The sequence below is a fragment of the Perognathus longimembris genome, chromosome 12 (assembly GCF_023159225.1).
Source record: "Perognathus longimembris pacificus isolate PPM17 chromosome 12, ASM2315922v1, whole genome shotgun sequence".
NCBI classification, from domain to species: domain Eukaryota; kingdom Metazoa; phylum Chordata; class Mammalia; order Rodentia; family Heteromyidae; genus Perognathus; species Perognathus longimembris.
In genome coordinates this window covers 38,800,061-38,821,752 of record NC_063172.1, presented here as the reverse complement: position 1 = coordinate 38,821,752, position 21,692 = coordinate 38,800,061, and the positions used below count along the sequence as shown (strand labels likewise).

Sequence of the window (21,692 nt, the reverse complement as noted above, 5' to 3'; positions counted from 1 at the left end):
GAGGATCAGTGAAGAAATAGTTTGATGAATAAGTGCTTTTCTACTAGTGGGTGGTGGGTGCTAGTTAGATACCGTTTTCTGTTTTTGAGTTTTCTTGACTGTTCTCCAAACCTCACATGAAGCCTTGGCTTCAATTGCTATAACTTTCCTCAGGCATAGTGATTTTAGAAAAAAAGTAAAGTGCTGTTTTTAAATTTTTCTCTACTTTGAAACAATTACTAGTCTCATAATTGTTCTTTAATGCCTGTTTTTGTAAGCTGTTTTAAATGAAGGATAAAGTATATTGATTGTTTTAAAACTCTTTGTATAAAACAAAAAAACTGTGTGTGTATGTATTGTGCATCCACACACACATGCATGTATGTGTGTATGTTTACTGATACTGAGGTTTGACCTTAAGGACTAGTCACATCATTTTTGTCCAAGGCTGGCACTCAACCACTTGAACTACAGCTCCACCTATCGGTTTTGTTTTAAGTGGTTAATTGGAGATAAGAGTGTTATGGACTTTCTTGATCAGGGTGGTCTTGAATGGCAATTCTCGGATTTCAGCCTCCTTACTCACTAGGATTACTGGTATGAGCCACCCAGTACCTGACTTAAAAACTCCCTTTTGGTTCCTTTGTTCCAAACTTCTATGCCATCATTTTTTTTCTTGTCTATACAACTCTCTGAGTTATTGTTAACCTTATTCTTGAACTTGATTAGGAAAATGGACCTGATACATAATAACATAATACATCATAACAAACCTCTTTCTAATCTATGTGTTTAACAGTCTACTATAAGATTTTGCATATCACATATTAGAAGTATTAGTTTTGGAAATACTTTGACATATCTAAAGTACAAATTGTTCCATGTGATACTTAAAATGAAGTTAGGTAGTATTTTATTTCTTAAAGCTTACCTGATTAATATAGTTGGGAATATGCCTAAAATCATAATGGATATTGCAAATGTACTATAGGTCTCATACATGTGGGAAGCAGTAAGTTCATATTCTTTATTTCAATTTTATATTAGGAAGTATGATGTGGTATTGTTTAGTTTTTAGGGCACAAAGGATTTAGATAAAGCAAAACTTCATGATCTAGGAACCTGAAATTAAGTCTATACATGTGAAGGTTTGATTTTTCTTAAATAGAATTGTCATCCAGTGCCTATGAAAAGATTTAGAAATGCATTAAGATATACATTTTCTCAATATCTTTTCACAAGAAAAGGGATAATACACATTAGCTAGAATTTATTACAGATTTCCATTTCTCAATATGTCTAGCAGCTTTCCCTCTTCTGGAGCAAACAGAGGTTCTCTGATACAAGTGTTCTTCAAAATCATGCTAGTCATACTGAAGTGTTTTTATTTTTTTTCCATCTCACTCAAAGGATGTCACCTCATTATGACACTGCACTCATTTGCTTATCAGCATTCATGATTATGTTTCCTTATCTTAAGGAGTCTTTTGTGATTTTCCTACATGGGAACTTCAGCACCACCACAAAACTAAGTTAGACCTTGAAATGTACTCTAAAGAGAGGCTGCTCAAAGATGGGAGACTGTAATACTGAGTAGGTGTGTCTAGAGAGGGTTGACTGGAATGGGGAGGAAGAGGAAGGGAAAGAGAAGAGAGAAATATAAAATATTAGAAAACTCTTCTTTGAATGGTCATGCTTGGAATAGTTCTGGGACCAGTTCATATTCTAAATGTCTTGATGAGAAATTCTGAAAGACCTAATATTATCACTTTGCTTCATTCTAAAGGATATCCTCTTGAAATTTCTCATGTTTTTGGCTTACTTGTGGTATCTAGACTGAATATGATGATGATGATAATCATCAATGTATAAGGGGACTATCTGGTGAGGGATGGGTGGGAGGGCCAGGGAGAAAAGAGAGGATACTGAGGGAACGAAGGGTAGCAAAGTATTGCACATGATAGCATAACTAAACTCTTCATATACTGTTAAAAATGAAGTGGGGGAGAAGAGTAGACATAGAAATAGAGTATTAGATGTGAACTTGATCAAAATGTGCACACCTATGCAACCATCACAATGAAACCTCCTCATATTGGAAGTTTATGTGAATTTTAAAAAAACACCTTAAAATAGAAAAAAAAGGATATTCACATAAACACACAAACTGGTTTAAAAATTTAAATTATCTTTAAGTACAAAGGAGTTGCCATTTAACAAACAGTTAATGAATACAATATATCTTGATCAATGTCACAAACTATTTTGAATATCTTACTGCAGTGCAATGCATGGAAGGTCTTAATGATATTATTAGGTAAATGAGAAAGTAATTTATTCTCTTCAATATTCACATATTGAAACAAAGTTTCAATATGTAACTAGTTAGAAATAGAAACTAGTTAGAAATAGTTTTGGGGTTCTTATTTTACCTTTCCAATTGTATTTGCATCTACTCCTATACTTGTACCCAGTCTATGTGATCTTGACCTCTCCCTTAGGAGGAAAGCCCTGCATGACCTGAAATACCTAAAATGACTAGAAATTTGTTTTGTTACATGGTACCATGTAACCATAAAGTGCTCCAAAATAACAATCTATGACAAGTAACAATTTCAGCATTTACTTGAATTAAAAATAGCCAGAATTGATTTGAAATTAGTGAAAAACAAATTCTTCCCTCATTTAAATCACCCAATTCAATTGCTTTGTGTGTGTATCAAACAAAGACTCTGAATGCCTCTCTTCTATGATTCCTTTAGTATGATGAATGTTTGCAATTAAACTCTATTTACACACTTCGTTAATAAGATTGCAGAAAATTACTCACATTTTTAATTGATTTTTTGCAGGCTTGAAAGTAACTAAGAACATTAATTATGGTCAGTTGAATGCATTATGCCACATTAGAGGACTCCGCAGCAGGTATGTTATTCATGCATTTCTTTTTCTGTCATGGAAATGAATATGAATATGCTTGTTTTATGGATAAAGTATAGCAATAAACCATCACCAACTCTTGTATGTACCTGATTTACCACACAGATAAAAACATTAGAAAACTTGGAGGTTATTTCTCTAGATTGAAGGGGCAGAATATCTCTGTCATATTTTATGGAAACAATTTGGTATGGAACAAACATAATTCATTCCTTTCTGGGTCCTTTTTAGTATATTAAAAAAGCAACCAGAGAAGAGAGCTCCTTAAATGATTGAAAACGTAAATACTGAGAGAAATAAGTACCTGAGCAGTGCACAGGGAATGCTTACTTGCAATATACTGGAGTTTGAGTGCTAGGAAATATCATTGCACGCAGCTCAGGATTGCTAAGATGTGTGATACTTGAAAATCAAATGTTGGTAATTCTATTTTGTTGCCAACTCCTTTCCTCAAAAGGGGCTTTTGGGCAAAATCCATCATTGCAGGTCTACTTTCCACCTTTCCCCTCTCCACCCAATGGGGTTGTGCAGGAAATGCCTTAGGCTTATGGATTTCCTCTCTTTGACTTAAAATATTTCTAATTCACACTCCCTTCACTATATCAAATACCTTTTCTATTCTCATTTTTCTTCCCCCCCCTTTCTTTACAGAGGTAGGAAAGAGAGCATGATTATTTGACATTCCCTAGATTTATACTAAAAAGGGAATTTCCCCCTTGTATATTGCTCTCTCCTTCTTATTCCTGATATCTTTTAGCATAACGTGAAGAAGTACAGTGTCAGGCTTAGCCCGCATGTGCAAAATGACCTTGAGTACCATTTGCCTCAGTTCCTCTTGAAAAATGGGGATAATGACCGTTCTGAGGAGTATCATGATTATTCAAGGAGATAATATATGCAAATTGCATGACACAAAGAAAGGATTTTAGGTGTGTTTCTAATTATTGTCCTCCCAAAATGCTCCTCCTAGTTTTGAACTTTTGAAAGCTTTCCTATCAAAGATCTGAATGTATCATGTATGTTAGTCCCTTCTCAAATGCATTAGACTAGTTAAGGGTTTGGAAACTTTATACTTCTTTTTCTTTTCTTTCTGGGCAAGACATATAACTTTTCTTTTCTTTTTTTTTCAACATGTTTCTAGATTTTTGTTCTTTCTTTCTTTTTTTGGTTTACCTTTGGGAGATTATAATGAGAGAGATCAAGTAGTGTAGGTTTGGATCTGCCAAAGTGCCAACTCTAAATTTAACAGCATCCTCCTTCCTGGATTAGATAATCTCTTCCAGGTGATGTGCTTTCATTGGATCCTGTCATCTGGTTCAGGTTCAGTCTAGTTGTCCTTTCTGATTTCTTTTACGAAGTATACAATATCTGTTACCTCCTTTTTTAGACTTTAATCTTCATGAGTTTTTTAGATGCATTCTTTTGAGTCATTGATATATAACTAGGGCCTAAGACTAAAGTTTTACAATATCTATACTTAGACTTTGTATCATTTATTTGTAATACTGTGCATATACACAGACATAAAAAGGAATATTTATACTTAGTGAGAAAATAAATGATAACAAATCAATGGAGACATGGCAATTCAGTTCTTCTTTCCACCCTTAAGATATCTTTAGATAATGTTAGCAGAATTTCACTCATAAAGATTATTTACATACTTTGGAACAATAAAGTTTCAAGTTATTTTAAAGAGTCTGAAATAATTTTAAGAAAAAAGACATGCCTTCATGCTTATTATTTGTGTACACTTAAAATGATCATAGACACATAGTTTTCCTTTATAATATAAACAGAAGGGAAAGCTGCAAATTAGATGATTCAAGATTTGAAAGTTTGTAAATGAAACTTCTATAAAAGGTCATATCTTGAATTATTATTATAATAATAATAATTATAATTAACATTCTGGGATGATTTTTATTAATTTATCTACTAATGCACAGATGGGTTACAATTTCATACATAAGGCAGTGAGTACATTTCTTTTTACCTCTTCCCTCATTTTTCTCCCACTTTCCCCCATACCAAACTCCCTTTTCCTCCAGAGTTGTACAGTTGGTTTAGAACATGTTGTCTTGTAGGTATTGTTGTGACATTGTTTCTTCTTTTACCCTTTGTCTCTCCAATTTGTTGTTCCCCTTCCCTTCCCTAGTTCCTGCAAACATATATAAAATACCCAGGGTACCAAAATAAGTTACAATGACATCAGGGGTAAAACCATGGGGAAGAAAGACAAAAGAAAAAGGCAGAATTTCACATGGTGCATTGAAAATAACAACGACAAGGGTAAATACTTATTTCCATAACTATACATTCATTTCCCTTAGCATCATCTTATGTGTTCATATGTACATAGCTATTGAGCTATTGTGATCTTCTGCTAGTACTATCCTAGACATGTACTAATAAATACCAATGAGGGAAACCATAGAGTCTATATTTCTTTGGGTCTGGCTCACTTCATGTAGTATTATTTTTTTCCAAGTCTTTCCTTTTCCTTATGACTGGGGCAATTTCATTCTTTCTGGTAGAATGATAGAATTCTATTGTGTATATGTACCATGTTTTCTTGATCCATTCATCTACTGAGGGGCATCTGTGTTGGTTCCATATTTTAGTGATGGTAAATTGTGCAGCAATGAACATAGTTGTACTGGTAGCTTTAGTTTGGTCTTGCTTGTAATCTTTTGGGTAAATGTCCAAAGTGGAGCTGCAGAGTTATAGGGGAGCTTTATGTTTATTTAGCCTTCTGAGGAACCTCCACCCTGATTTCCAGAGTGGTTGGATAAGTTTACACTCCCACCAACAGTCTAGTATGGTTTCCTTTTGTCCACATCCCCATCAGCATCTATTATTAGTTTTCCTGATAATAGCCATTCTTACTGGGGTGACGTGGAATCTCAGTGTTGTTTTGGTTTGCATTTAGTCTATGGCCAGTGATGTTGAGCACCTTCATGTACCCCTTGGCCATTCTCATTTCCTCTTCAAAGAAGTCTCTCTTTAAGTGTTTAGTCCAATTATTAAGGGGGCAGTTGTTTCTTTGAGGATTTGTTTTGGGGGAACTTGACTTTTTTTTTTTTTTTGGCCAGTCCTGGGCCTTGGACTCAGGGCCTGAGCACTGTCCCTGGCTTCTTCCCGCTCAAGGCTAGCACTCTGCCACTTGAGCCACAGCGCCGCTTCTGGCCGTTTTCTGTGTATGTGGTGCTGGGGAATCGAACCTAGGGCCTCGTGTATCCGAGGCAGGCACTCTTGCCACTAGGCTATATCCCCAGCCCCGGAACTTGAGTTTTTGAATTCTACATATATTCTAGATATAAGGCCCTTGTCTATTGTATGGCCTGTGAAGATCTTCTCCCAATCTGAAGGCTTTGTATTCATCTTGCAATCTATATCCTTATATCCTTTGCTGTGCAGAAGCTCTGTAGATTGATGCCATCCTATTTTTCCAACCTTTCTTTGAGTAGTTGTGTTGCTGGGCCTTTATTAAGAAAGTTTTGGCCTGTGCCAAGGAGCCCGTGTTTCTCCTATTCCTTCCTACGATGTTTTCTGGATATCTGCTTTTACATTGAGGTCTATGATCTATTGAGAATTGATTCTGATGCAGGGTGATATTAAAGGTCTAACTTTAGTTTGTTACAAATGTTTAACCAATTTTTCCAGCCAACACCATTTGTTGAAGAGGCTCTCTTTGTTCCATCCTATTTTTTTAGCTCCTTTATCAAAGATTAGTTGATTAGGTGTGGGTTCATTTGGGTCTTCAGTTCTATTCCATTCGTCCTCAGGCATGTTCTTGTGCCAAGCTGTTTTTATTACTATAGCTTTGTAATAGAGTTTGAAGTTTGATATTGACATTTCTCCAGCACTGTTGTTCCTGCTATTCTGGGTCTTTATTCTTCCACATGAATTATTGTATTGCCTCCTCTATTTCATTAAAGAATCTTGTTGGAATATTGATAGGTATTGCATTGAATATGTAGATTGATTTTGGCAGTATTGCTATTTTCACGATGTTAATCCTCCTAATCCAGGAACATGGGAAGTTTTTCCATTTCCATAGATCTGCTTTAATTTCCTTTTTCAGGTTTTTAAAGTTTTCATCATAGAGGCCTTCACATCTTTGGTTAAGGTTATTCTTAGGTATTTCATTTTTATTTCTTGAGCTATTGCAGAAAGAGTTGCTTTCCTGATTTTAGCCTCGTGCAGTGAATTGTTGGTATACAGAAAAACTATTGATTTTTGAGGATTTATTCAGGATCCTGCTACTTAGCCAAAGTTTTGGATCAGATCAAGTAACTTGGGAATGGAGTCTATGAGATTCTTTTAATACACAATCATGTAATCTGCAAAGAGAGAGAGTTTTACTTCATCTTTCTCTATTTGGATCCCTTTTATATCTGCCTCTTGCCTTACTGCTCTGACCAGGAATTCTAGTACTATGTTGAAGAGGAATGGAGGGAGTAGATATCTTTGTCTTGCTCCTGATTGTAAAGGAAATGCTTTAACTTTTCATCATTAAGTATATGCTAGCTGTAGGTTTGTCATACACAGCCTGTTATTATATTCAGGAATGTTCTTTGGATTCCTAGTTTCTCCACAGCTTTCATCATAAATGGGTGTTGAATTTTTTCAAATGCCTTTTCTGTGTCTAAAGAAATTATCATGTAGATACTTCCAGGAAGACGTCAGAAGAGCAGCAGAGCCCTAGCTAAGCTCCCTCCGACATCACAGTTTTACCACTCCAGAGAAACTTTTACTCCTAGAAAGACAGCCCAAGTAAGTTATAACAGTGTAGGGATTCTGGCCAGGAAAGAAAAATTGAGTTTGCTGGCCTGAAAACACAGACTTGAGCTCCAGGTTGCATCCTGCCATCACACCAGTGCCAGCGCAGGCACAGTGCCCTGCACTCGGTGCACCTAAAGCAGACAGCGGCGACCAGGGAGAAATCCTCCAGACGGCGGCAGACAGACACGGATGGCAGGCTGAGCACAGATGGGCTGAAATCGCAGAGAAAACATGAGTACCCCACAAAAGACATTCTCACTCCTGCCCACAGTGCAGCATCTGGAAAGTAGCCCTTCCCCCACTGCCAGAACAAAGCACCATCTTTGGCACTGGCAAAGGGTCAGACAAGACTGGAACCAAAGTGGGCCTGGGGAAAGTGAGGACAAAGGGGCCATCTTTGAAAAGGGCAAGAGAGACCGACCAGTGAGAGCCAGCTCTGCCCAGGAGAACGACCCCTGCCCAGGCTCAGGTAAACTAAGCTAGAAGTGCCCCACCCTGCCCGCCGGAATTTCTAAATTAAAACTGAAAGCAGTGAGCAGCTACAGTGGCAGGGAACAACCAGATGGGAGAACAAACAGTTCTTGAGACAGATAAATGGTCCCATCACAGAGGAAGCCCAATTCCCAGCCCCAAACAGAGTTGAATTCCATAGCCAGCTCTGCCCAGGAGGCCACGCCGCCCAGGAGGGAGGAACCTCTCCCAGGCAAGTGACTCTCAGCCAGGTAAATCAGGCCAAAGGCCTGAGTCCACAGCCTATTCAAAGCCAGGGATTAAAGGCAGAGTCCCCGCAGTAGACGGGAGGAGACAAGGTTCCCAATACTGTTCACGTCCCCCATCTGCAGAGGACACCCAAATCCTACATGAAAGCTGTGTGAACTACAGAGCCCCAGGATATCAGTAACAGGGGAAGAGTGTCAAAGCAGATCCACCCCCTGCAAACTGAAAGCAAGTCAAACCAACCAAGCAGCAAAATAGACTGCAGACCATCTTAACTGTATAAAGCACACCCAAACAAGGAAAACTCCATTTTTTTTTCAAACTGTTTTTTTTTCATTTTTGAGACATCATTGTTTTTTTGTTTTCCATTTTTATTTGTTTGTTTTATCAGTTTTTTTTGGTTGTTCGTTTTTCTGTGTTATATATATTATATATATTATATTATATATATATATTATATTATATATATATATATATATATATTATATATATATATAATTTTTCTCTGTTTTGTGCATTTGTCTTCCAGTATTTTTTCTTTTTTTCTCTCTTCACATTTCTTCACATTTTCTTTATAAAATTACTTTCCTATGAATAACACCTCCAATCTTTTCTGCTAATTCTGCTTTGTCTATGATTTTAACCTGGTTCATTCTACTGATTCTACTCTTCTCCACATTTCCACATCACTGAAACTAAACCAAAATCATCACCCCCCCATACATTTTACTCTATTCCCTTTACTACCTCTAACATACCCTCCTGATTTACTTCCAGGACTTCCAGATTCCATTGACACCTAGTTATTGGATAGAGGGTATCCCTGCTCAATCAGAGTGAATCAAAGGGGTTCAAAGACAAAGCAAACCAGTCCAAAAAGAACTTAATATAAGAACAAAAATTGCTCATAGGGTTGTAACAGTAAATAACTAAATACTGAATATGGGGCTCAGGATTGGTTGTTATATAAAAATTGTACTCTTTAGGAACACCAAATCTAATTTTATACACAGGTATACAAGGTATCTTTATATAATTGTGAACTTCTAAGATTTACACAACAGTGCTCTGTAAGGCTCGCTTTGGATCTTAAACGGTGCTCACAGGTGCTTGTAGATAGGCATTCCCAATCAAGATGGGCAGAAGAAACACAAGAAAGATGGCAAACAATGGAGTCTCATCTCCCACTCAAAACAAGCAGGAAGCAGAGCAGTCAATCAAAGACATGGAAGAGAACCCTCAAAATGCTCTACAAAGTCTACTGATAAAAATGATAAATGAAAAATTTGAATCTCTTCAGTCAACTATTCTAGAGTGTGAGGAGGCAAAGAAAATATTAATGGAGAATTTCATGGCCTCCACAAATAGAAAGATAATTGAACTTCAAGAGTCAAACGAAAAGATAGTTACCCAGCTAAAAGATTTGAGAGACAGCATTCAAAAACAAATTAATGAAGTTAATGAAGTAAAGAAGTCCATGCAGAACCTAAGAGAAAAGTATAGCAAGGCCATGGAAATCACAGGAAAGTCCAGACAGAAGGAAAAGAGATTCAAAATCAAGTAGATAGCCTACAGTCCTGACTAACTGAAGCAGAGGATTGAAGCTCAAGAGCTGAAGATTCCCTAGAAACTATGGTGAAAGATCAAAAATCAATAGAAAACCAATCCAATTGACAAAGCAGATCACTCCAGGAGCTTCAAGACACAATCGGAAGCCCAATTTAAGGCTAATAGGTATTGAGGAAAACCTGTAGAAAGAAGTTAATGGAATAGGCAACCTATTTAACAGAATATTAGCTGAGAACTTCCCAAATATGCAGAAGGATAGGCCTATACAGATACAAGAAGCATTTAGTACTCCAAACCGACCAGACCAGAATAGGACATCCCACCGACACATTGTGATCAAAACAGGATCAATAGAGTCCAAGGAAAGAATCCTTAAAGTTGTTAGGGAGAAGAAAACAATCACATATAAAGGAAAAGCAATCAGAATTACCCCAGACTTCTCAGCAGAGACCATGAAAGCAAGGAGAGCCTGGAATGAGGTATACCAAACCCTAAATAAAAATAACTACCAACCAAGAATACTGTACCCAGCTAAACTCTCATTCATCGCTGAAGGTCAAATGAAAGTCTTCCACAGTAAGGAAAAACTGAAACAATATAGCTCCACCAAACCAGCTTTACAGAAAACCCTCAAAGATGTACTATACAGGGAAAATAATCAAGATCCCAATACAGACAGAGAAATGAATCCTAAATAGAAAACCAGAATATTAGATCAAGAAACGGGAAGACACAGCTTTTAACAAGATAGCTATAATGAAAGGAACAAACAATCATCTCTCAATCCTAACTCTCAACATTAATGGACTTAATTCTCCAATCAAACGACATAGGCTCATAATTTGGATCAAAAATCAAGATCCATCTTTCGGCTGCCTCCAAGAGACACATCTATCCAGCAAAAGTAAACATCTTCTAAAAGTGAAAGGTTGGAATAAAATCTATCAAGCAAATGGCCCCTATAAGCAGGTTGGCATTGCAATCCTAGTATCAGATAAAAATGACTTCAAATTAAAAATGGTAAGAAGAGACAAAGAAGGTTACTACATATCTAATATAGGTATCTCTCCTTTGGGAGGATATAACCATCCTAAATATCTACACAGCAAATACAAACACTACTGACTCTAAAAACACTCATAGACCCATACACATTTATAGTTGGGGACTTTAACACTCCACTATCACCTCAAGACAGATCAACACGCCAAAAACTGAACAAAGAAACCACAGAACTTAATAACTGCATAGACCAACTAGACTTAACTGACATCTACAGAATATTACATCCAGAAACAACAGAATACACATTCTTCTCAGTAGCACATGGAACATTCCCCAAAATAGATCACATCTTAGGGCACAAAGAAAATCTGTACAAATATAGGAGTATCAAAACCATTCTTTGCATTCTCTCAGACCACAATGGAATAAAATTAGAGCGCAACTCAAACAGCCACCACAGAAAATCCTACAATTCATGAAGACTAAACAACACACTGCTGAACCATCAATGGGTCATTGAAGAAATAAGAACAGAAATTCACATGTTTGTGGAATTTAACCAAGATGAGTACACAAAATGCCAGCTCCTTTGGGACACAGCATATGCAGTACTCAGAGGAAATTTTATATCTTTGAGTGCCTACACCAACAATCTGGAGAAACAGCAGCTCAACAACTTAAGGAAGCACCTTAATCTCCTCGAAAGGGAACAACAAGCCAAACCCCAAGTCAATAGACTGAAGCATATAATTAAAATCAATTCAGAGTTAAATCTATTAGAGACAAAAAAAGTAGAAAGAATCAACAAAGCAAAGAGTTGGTTCTTTGAAAAAACTAACAAGATAGACAGACTCTTAGCAAACCTGACCAAAAAAACGAAAGCAACACACCCAAATAAACAAGATCTGAGATGCAGCAGGTAACATCACCACAGAAACAACCAAAATTCAAAACACAATAAGGGACTATTTTGCAAACCTTAATGCCAACAAATTTGAGAACCTGGAAGAAATGGATGGTTTCCTAGAAAAAAGCGATATCCCCAAACTCCACCATGAAGATTTAAACCTTCTGAACAGACCCCTATCCAGCATTGAAATAGAAACAGCAACAAGTAATCTCCCATCCAAGAAAAGCCCAGGTCCAGACAGATTCACAGCAGAATTCTACAAGGCCTTCAAAACAGAACTCACACCAATATTTCTCAAATTCTTCAATGAAATTGAAAGAAAAAGTTCACTACCAGACACATTCTATGAAGCCATTATAACCCTCAGTCCAAAACCAGGCAAGGACTCATCATGGAAAGAGAATTATAGACCGATTTCCCTGATGAACATATGCAAAAATTCTCAACAAAAATCTGGCCAATCGACTTCAACAGCTCATCAAAAAAATCATTGATCAAAAAAACCACGATCAAACTCGATTCATCCAGGGATGAAAAGTTGGTTCAATATACCCAAGTCAATTAATGTAATCCACCACATCAACCGGAGCAAGATAAAGAATCACATGGTTATATCTCTGGATGCGGAAAAGGCATTTGATAAAATCCAGTACCCATTTATGTTAAAAGCCCTGGAAAAACTGAAATTCCAGGGAATACTCCTGAATATAATAAAGGCAGTTTATGACAAACCAACAGCAAGCATAATTCTAAATGGTGAAAAGCTAAACCATTCCCTTTAAAATCAGGAGCAAGACAGGGATGTCTGCTCTCTCCCTTTCTCTTCAACATATTACTAGAATTTCTAGCCAGAGCAATTAGGCACGAAGAAAATATAAAGGGGATCCAAATAGGAAAAGATGAAGTTAAACTTTCTCTCTTCGCAGATGACATGATCCTATACCTAAAAAAACCCATAGAGACTACTCCCAAGCTACTAGAGCTGATCCAAAACTTTGGCAAAATTGCAGGATATAAAATAAACCTCACAAATCAATGGCCTTTCTATATGCTAATGACCTGAATGCCGAGGCTACAATCAGGAAAGCAACTCCTTTTGCAATAGCCTCAAAAAACATAAAATACCTAGGAATAACCTTAACCAAAGAAGTGAAAGACCTCTATGATGAGAACGTTAAAAACATGAAAAACAAAATTAAGGCAGAAATAAGAAAATGGAAAAACCTCCCATTCTCCTGGATTGGGAGGATTAATATAATCAAAAAGGCAATATTGCCAAAGGCTATCTACAAATTCAATGCAATACCCATTAATATCCCAACACCATTTTTTAATGAAATAGAGGAAGCAATCCAGAAATTCATATGGAACAATAAAAGACCCAGAATAGCAAAAATAAACCTAGGCAGAAGGAACAGTGCTGGAGGAATTACAATACCAAACTTCAAGCTGTATTATACTTCTATAGTAATAAAAACAGCTTGGTATTAGCACTCGAACAGGCCTGAAGACCAATTGAACAGAATTGAAGGCCCAGAAATGAACCCACAGAACTATGCCTACTTAATCTTTGATAAAGGAGCTAAAAAAATAGTCTGGAAGAAAGATAGTCTCTTTAAGAAATGGTGCTGGCAAAACTGGTTCAACATATGCAACAAACTAAAACTAGTTCCTTATATATCACCCTGCACCAAAATCAATTCCAAATGGATCAAAGACCTCGAAATCAAAACAGATACCCTGAAAACACTAAAGGAAGGAGAACACTAAAGGTAGGAGAAACACTTTGGCTCCTTGGCACAGGACGGAACTTCCTTAACAAAGACCCAGAAATGCTACAAATCAAAGAAAGGATGGACAAATGGGACTGCATCAAACTGCAGAGCTTCTGCAGGGCAAAGGACATAGCTCTCAAGATAAACAGAAAGCCCACAGATTGGGAAAAGGTCTTTACCGGCCATACAACGAACAAAGGCCTCATGTCTAAAATATATGCAGAACTAAAAAAAAATCATTCCTCCAAAACAAAACTGCAAAGAACCAATGGCACCCTCAACAAGTGAACTAAATACTTAAAAAGAGTCTTCTCTGATGAGGACATGAGTATGGCCAAGAGACATATGAAAAGTGCTCTACATCACTGGCCATAAAAGAAATGCAAATCGAAACTACACTGAGATTCCATCTCACCCCAGTAAGAATGTCCTATATCAAGAAAACTCACACTAACAGATGTTGGAGAGGATGTGGTTAAAAGGGAACCCTACTTCATTGTTGGTGGGAATGTAAACTGGTTCAGCCACTCTGGAAAGCAATATGCAGATTCCTCAGAAGGCTAAACATAGAGCTACCCTATGACCCAGCAGCTCCACTTTTAGGCATCTACCCAAAGACCACAAACAAGAACACACACCAGCACAACAATGTTCATCTCAGCACAATTTGTCATAGCTGGAAAATGGAACCTACCCATATGCCCCTTAGTAGACAAATGGATCAGGAAAAAGTGGTACATATACACAATGGAATTTTATGCCTTCATTAGAAAGAATGACATTGCCCCATTCGTAAGAATATGGAAAGACTTGGAAAAAATTACACTAAATGACGTGAGCCAGACCCAAAAAACATGGACTCTATGGTTTTTCTCATAGGGAATAATTAGCACAGGTTTAGGCTAGTCAAAGCCGAGGATCAGAAGAGCCTAATAGCTATGCCCCAATGAATGCATAACATGATGCTAAGTGAAATGAACTCCGTGTTATGGAAACGACTGTCATATCACTGCTGTAATTACTTTCAACATCCCATGTGAATCCGTAGCATCTATTATTGATAATCCTATTGTATCCCCTTCTTGTGGTTGTACCTGCACTATCTCTGTATCTTATCTGAGTACATTGGAAACCGTGTATACTGGTATTAGAAGTAGGAAACTGAAAGGGAATACCAAAATCGAGAGACACAGGGTAAAAAGAGAAACGACTACAAAAGCAATACTTGCAAAACTGTTTGATGTTTTCAACTGAACAACTCATGGCGGGAAAGGGAAAGGGAGTGGTGGGAGGGGGAATAAGGGAAGGGGTAACAAACAGTACAAAAAATATTTCCAATACCTAATATACAAAAATGTATCCTCTCTGAACATCAGTTTGACAATAAAAATTAAAAAAAAGAATTAAAAATATGATCATGTGATTCTTGTTCTTGCTCCTATTGATGTGAATGTTAATTGACTTGTGTATATTGAACCAGCTTTGCTTTCCTGGAATGAATCTGGTTTGATTATAGTGTGTAATTTTTTTGATGACTTGTTGAAGTCAATTGGCCGGAATTTTGTTGAGAAGTTTTGCATCAATCGTCATTGAAGAAATGGTCCATATTTCTCTTTCTTTGATGAGTCTCTGACTAGTTTTGGGATAAGGGTTATACTGGTTTCATAGAATGTGATTGGTAGCAATCTTTCATTTCAATTTCATTGAAGAGTTTGAGGAGTCCTGGTATGAGTTTTGCTTTGAAGGGTTTAGAGAATAATGCTGTGAATACATCTGGACCTGGGCTTTTCTTGGATGGGAGATCTCTTATTTCTGCTTCTATTTTATTACTTCACATGGGTCTGTTTAGCAGGGTTAAGTCTTCTTGGTTAAGTTTATGCATATCAATATTTGCTAGAAATTCATCTGGGATTATTTTTCTCTAGAATTTCTGTGTTACTAACAATCTGAGAAAATCAATCAAAGTAAAAGCTTATCCTTGGCATATTAAAGCAAGGATTTTTCCAATTTCTTGACATTTCTTGAATATCATTTTAATATTTAGTAAATGAATATTTTTTGATGTTTACAAAATTATTCATATGTGATTAATTGGTGTTGTTTATGTTAGTAAAGCAGGCAGATTTAAAGTACTCTTTGGTATTATCTAGAGAGCTAATCATGTGAAAATACTATTTCAAATGCGATAAAATGACAAAAATCACTGAAAATATGCAGAGAAAGCAAACAAATATGTGATTACTAGATGTGAGAGATGCAGAAGGACTGAGTAGTTGTAGGGGAGGATAAGAAGTAGTAAATATTTTTACTTATCTTGGTTACTAGATGCTATATATTCTTAAATGTATATCAATACTTATTATTTTATGTATTTACATACAATATGTATGAAATATGTCAGAAACTTTGCATTCATTTTTTTTTCTAGTCTACAAGACAGCAAATGCTTTTTTAGAGACAAGTACATACATGAGATTTGGAGCCAGGGATTTAGCTCAGTGAATGAGCCCTTGCTTGGCAAGTGAAAGGCTTTGAATTTGGTACTCAGCTCTGCTAAATTAAAAAAACAACAACAACAGATACATGAGGTGTTTAAATATGTGTGTAAGTTCAAACCATTGTTTGAGTTTTATACACAAATCCAATATTGATTTTCTAGGCAGGTAGACTTTCAATTATTTCAGAGAATAGTATGACAGATCAATATCTCTAAAGAATGTTTACATTTGGTCTTTAAGTCATGTATTTTCAGTTGGCTTTTCAGAAATGCATCTTTAAAGTTTCTTGAGGAATTTTATGAAAGTGAAAGGTTAACATTAACATTTATGTTTAACAGTGCTGTAGTGCATGCGTCCTGAAAAAAGTATGATTTTGAAGCTATAAAGTTATTCAATAATACGTTTTATCCATAAGGAAGGTGATCAAATTAATCAGTAGAGACTGTTTTCATACAATTTGAAGTAGAAAGACTATCTGCAATGACACTGCAATGGCATCATTTGAAAAGAATACTGTTTGAATGAGCTCCACTAGGTAGAGGGTTTAATGTTAAATACATTGCTATTGCCATTCTTACAGGGTATTTTCAGTTAAGTCATACTATACCCTGTAAGTAAGTCATACTATACCCTGTTGAGATGAAATCCGTTACAGAGATATCTATGTAAAAAGAGTCATCTTAATTCAGAAGAAATTGCACATATTTTATTTATTGTGAAAGAAAACCTATCATATTTCCTTCAATTTCCATCAGCTAAGTGTGTGTACTGTCACAGTATTTGTGAGGCAAATTCAGGTAGAAAAAAGTGTGTAGGAAATTGAATAGATTAAACTTTTATGGTTTGATTAATTTAAAATAAAGAACGTGGACTGCCTCAAGGCAAACACTTAAATATAATTAAGTAATATTTTATTAAGATTTTGTTATGTTCTCAGAGCTGCGTAGCATGGAATGCAATGTAAAAGAAATATTGTGTGAAGATATTTCCAGCTACTGTAGATAAACCCTAAATCTTAATGACTTAATAGTTTGTTACTTTTTTGTATCACACCATAAAGATATATTTTTGATTAGCAGGTTGTTTCTGGTTTAAGATTTTTGGCTTCTCTCAAATGTCTGCTTCTTCGTCTTTATTGTGTGACTTCCAGAGCCATCTTGCTCCTGTGCAACTAGAAGGGGACACTGAGAATTTCAAGTGGAAATATTTTTTTCAGCAGCATTCATCCCTCTTCCCTTCTCATGTTCACCACTCAGCATGAATATGTCAAGTACCCTTCCTAGATCAGAGAAAGAAGTATCAATTAATGTGTTTGGAGTTTTCCCTATTTACGTGACATGCGTCCTTACTTCCTGCCTCTTCTCTTAGCTTTTACCTACCTCTAAGGGATGAAAGAACCTTGTCTTGAAGTCAAGACAGATTGAATTTGCATATTAATTTTTTTACTTTTTCCCCATTTGTAATTTTTATTGGCATTTATGTCTATTTCAAAAGATCCTCTAAGTTCCCCTAAATTGTGTCTTTTTCTTCCCAGACATAGAGTTAGACTCCATTCCTTAGCATCTCTTTTATTAGGTGTCTCCAAGGACAATCACCTTAGCTTAGCACCCACTCTTTCAGAGATGGGGACTGTTGAATCAACAGCAACAATAAACACTTTCATCTGCACTGTGAATCCTCCAATTTCCCAGTTATAAGATTAGGCTAATGGTTAAAATTGCAGTTTCTTTTCATGTAGATTAGCATTAAAATGTAATGAAACAAATCCAAGCTTGGAATATAGCCAGGAGCTAGGAGTATGGCTCTAGTGCTAAAGTGTCTGCCTAGCAAGCACACAAACCTTGAGTTCAACTCCATTACCACAGAAACCAGCCAACCAATCAACCAACCAAAAAACAAAAGACAAAAGACAAAAAATTTCTTCATAAAATCAGGTACATATGTAAAAAGCCATAGGGTTTACTTCCAAACAGAAGGAAAAAGACCTTTGTAAAGTCTCTATTGAAATGAATGGTCAGAATAACAAGCAAGAAAAATAAACAAACAAATGAAAATCAGCACGGAGAATGGGGAATTGAACTCAGAGCCTTGCACATGCTAGGCAAGTACTATACCACTGAGCTACAGCCTGCATTCCAAAATTAGATACCTGATTAATATATCCCTATAGTAATAAAATAAAATAATCCATCATTGTATTCAATCATGTCTAAATTATATTGATTGGGCCAATTAAGATATGTTAAGAAAGATTCTTAAAAGGTGTAGCACTTATTGCATATAAAGTATGAATGTGGTGCTTCAGGAAATTTATCAAAGAGAAAAAGAAGCAATTATAAATACTTTTGATTCTGTTATTATTTTTACTGACAATAAAATAAGAAAAGGGCTGGGAATATGGCCTAGTGGCAAGAGTGCTTGCCTCGTATGCATGAAGCCCTGGGTTTGATTCCCCAGCACCACATAAATAAAAAATGGCCAGAAGTGGCGCTGTGGCTCAAGTGGCAGAGTGCTGGCCTTGAGCAAAAAGAAGCCAGGGACAGTGCTCAGGCCCTGAGTCCAAGGCCAGGACTGGCAAAAAAAAAAAAAAAAAAAAAGAAAAGAAAAGGTCTCCTCTTGATTTTTTCATTCAGTATCATGAGGCAAGTGTTGACTGTCAGAGTTCATCTTGAAGCATGATCATTTTTGTTAATTATTGAAATAAGCTGTCAAGATGAATACTTAACATTTGAAAAACTGACCAGGATTGCACAGTACTTGTCAGTTGAAAATTGAATGAGTAGGAGTTTCTAGAAAAAAAGTAATTTATTGGCATTTCATATTTGCAGTGGATTAATAGCTGGATAGGTAGAAAAATTGTTCAGAGGATAATTCTTAAAATAGAGAATCCATTCAGGTACTACTATTGGAGTTTATGATGCAGTGGGACAAAAATGTAGACATTTTTACTTACCAAATACATCCTGAGTTATTTCCATATATCTTGGGACCTAGGAAATGCTGATGTTTTTACTTAATTCTTTTTGAATTATGGTTTACAAAAATAGGGCATGAGACTTTCCACAAATCATTGCAGAGGTTCAGATAAATATATTTTTAGTAATGTATATAAGCTATTTGTGAATCGTTTTGAAGGGACTATTATTTTGTGTTTTATTTTGTAACAGCTTTAATCAATTACAAAAATAAAAGCCGTAAGGCTTAGCTCAATAATAATGATATAGAATTTGTACATATCAAGCTAAAATGTTTTCTTTGAAAGTGATTGTCATATAATATTTATAATTCCTTTTTTCTCTTTCTCTCACTGCTTTTTCTTTCTAAAGCCGGAGTCCTTCCAATGCTCACAATGAGTTTATCAAGAAATATCCCAAAATATTCCTGCAAAAACCCCCCAGATTGCCTAAAATTTTAATAATGGAGAAACAAAGGTAATAATGTCTTTTTTTGAAAGTGTTCTCTGTGTGTTTGTATGTGTGCATGGTATGTATGCATGTATGTTTATGGTGTGGGTGTTTATGTATGTGTGTCTATATGTAAGGGAGAGAGTTTTGTGAATAGTGAGACTGAACATGTATTCACAAGTGGAACTGAACGAACAAAAAAATTTGGTTTATTACCAGTATTTCGTACTGGGAAACAGTTATGGAAACAGGTAAAGAAGGTAGGAGTAGCTTGATATTCTTGTAAAATATCTGTTCATGGCTATTAAAGAACTTTTCATTAAAGAATGGTTTCCTTTTATCAGTGAATGATAGTGTTTAGGAAAGGAGTGATAATATATTACAACATTCATGAGAACCCTTTCCCTTGACAATGGTTAACTTGTTTGTGAGTGGTGGTCATGCGGATGTATATTATGTACCAGTGAATGAATGACAGTCACAAAGCAACTTAAAGCATTTGAAAAGTCCATTTGAGTGGGCTCCTTTAGTTCACACACACATACACATTAAGGATGGATATAATATTATATATATGTATATGTACATATATATGTATATAAAGAACAAAGCTACTTTGGTGTGACTGTGCTCCTCTAGTGATTGAGGATGGGGTACCAGCTTTTACTGTAATGCTGCTCCTCTCAAATTATTATGTCTCAGTGAAATTATAAGGCTCTCACATCAGCACAGGATCAGAGAGAAAAAGGTTTCCTTTCTCCTTGGACAACATCCCTAAAATAATTCTGTCTGTATATCTTATAGTGGGTAAATAAATGACCAAATCTATAATATTCTAGTGGAAGCTATCTGTTCTCTCTCCATAAACCCACTTCCTCACCCTCTGATTGTACCCTGTATAACTCCTACTGCTATATACATAATAATTTATTTTACCTGCATATTTAGAACTCTTTATATTTCTCAGTCTTAGCAGAGGGACTGATACATAATTGAAAGTATTTAATATGTTTCTATTACTACATGAGAAAACTATTCACTAGCTTTATAAAGGGAGTTGATCAAAACATGTTTGAAATTATTTATATCAACAATAGAAAGATAAAAACTGAAAACAAAATTGTGTTAACAAATATGTTCCCAGGGGTTGAATAAAGTCACCATGGGATACAACAACCTGTTTGATTATCTGAAACCTTATTTTAATTGATTACCATGGAGAAGTATTATGTAGAATGTATTATACTATTTAACTGGGAACAGCCTCAGAAAATGGACTTGTTCTGCCTTTTCAAGTATAATTCTATTAAATTAATGAAAATCCTCATGCAAAACAGAGATACAAATATATTGTAGACTTTATCTACTGTCAAAATCAAATTATGTTCCTAGAGAATTAGACTGCCTGGAATGATCATACATTTCTAGTGTGATTTTTTTAAATTAACACCACTCTGAAGGACTACCTAAAACAAAAACATTTGAATTATTAGATTCCAAGTATACTCAAATTATATTCTTTTTTCTGAATAATTACTTATTTATTGTCAAAGTGATGTACAGAGGGGTTACAGTTTCATACGTAAGGCAGTAGGTACATTTCTTGTACAATTTGTTACCTCCTCTCTCCTCCTTCCCTCCCCCTTTTCCTTTCCCCCCATGAGTTGTTCAGTTGGTTTACACAAAATGGTTTTGTAACTATTGTTTTTGGAGTCATTTGCTTTATTTATTCTTTGTCTCTCATTTTTGATATTCACTTTCCTTTCCCTAGTTCTAATACTGTATCTAGGGTACTCAGATGAGATACAGTGATAGCACAGGGACAACCACAGGCAGGGGATACAAGAGGATCATCAACAACAAATAAGCTATGGTTTCACATGGCATGGTCTTGTTTACTAGAATGAGCCCTGTAAATTTAGGTCTGTCAGTAGAATATAGATATTGAGATGTTTAAATTGCTTTATTTCTTTATTAAGCTATCAGCACTGTCAACTACAGAAAAGCATACTAGCAGTTTGTTTTTAATACCTTTGGTAATGGAATATGATCAACTAATTTTAAGGAAAAGGTTTGAGGCATCAAACTAATATTAATAACCAAATTG

General features: G+C 35.8%; 1 protein-coding gene across 1 annotated transcript in view; it reads left to right on the top strand.

Annotated features, from left to right (window-relative positions):
* Cnbd1 (cyclic nucleotide binding domain containing 1) overlaps nucleotides 1–21,692 on the top strand; it is a 285,819-nt gene that overhangs the window by 11,755 nt on the left and 252,372 nt on the right. Inside the window, exons 2-4 of the mRNA XM_048358771.1 lie at nucleotides 2,832–2,908; nucleotides 14,574–14,578; nucleotides 19,508–19,612. Coding sequence (XP_048214728.1) covers nucleotides 2,832–2,908; nucleotides 14,574–14,578; nucleotides 19,508–19,612 — 187 coding nt within the window. The remainder of the gene's footprint in view (nucleotides 1–2,831; nucleotides 2,909–14,573; nucleotides 14,579–19,507; nucleotides 19,613–21,692) is intronic.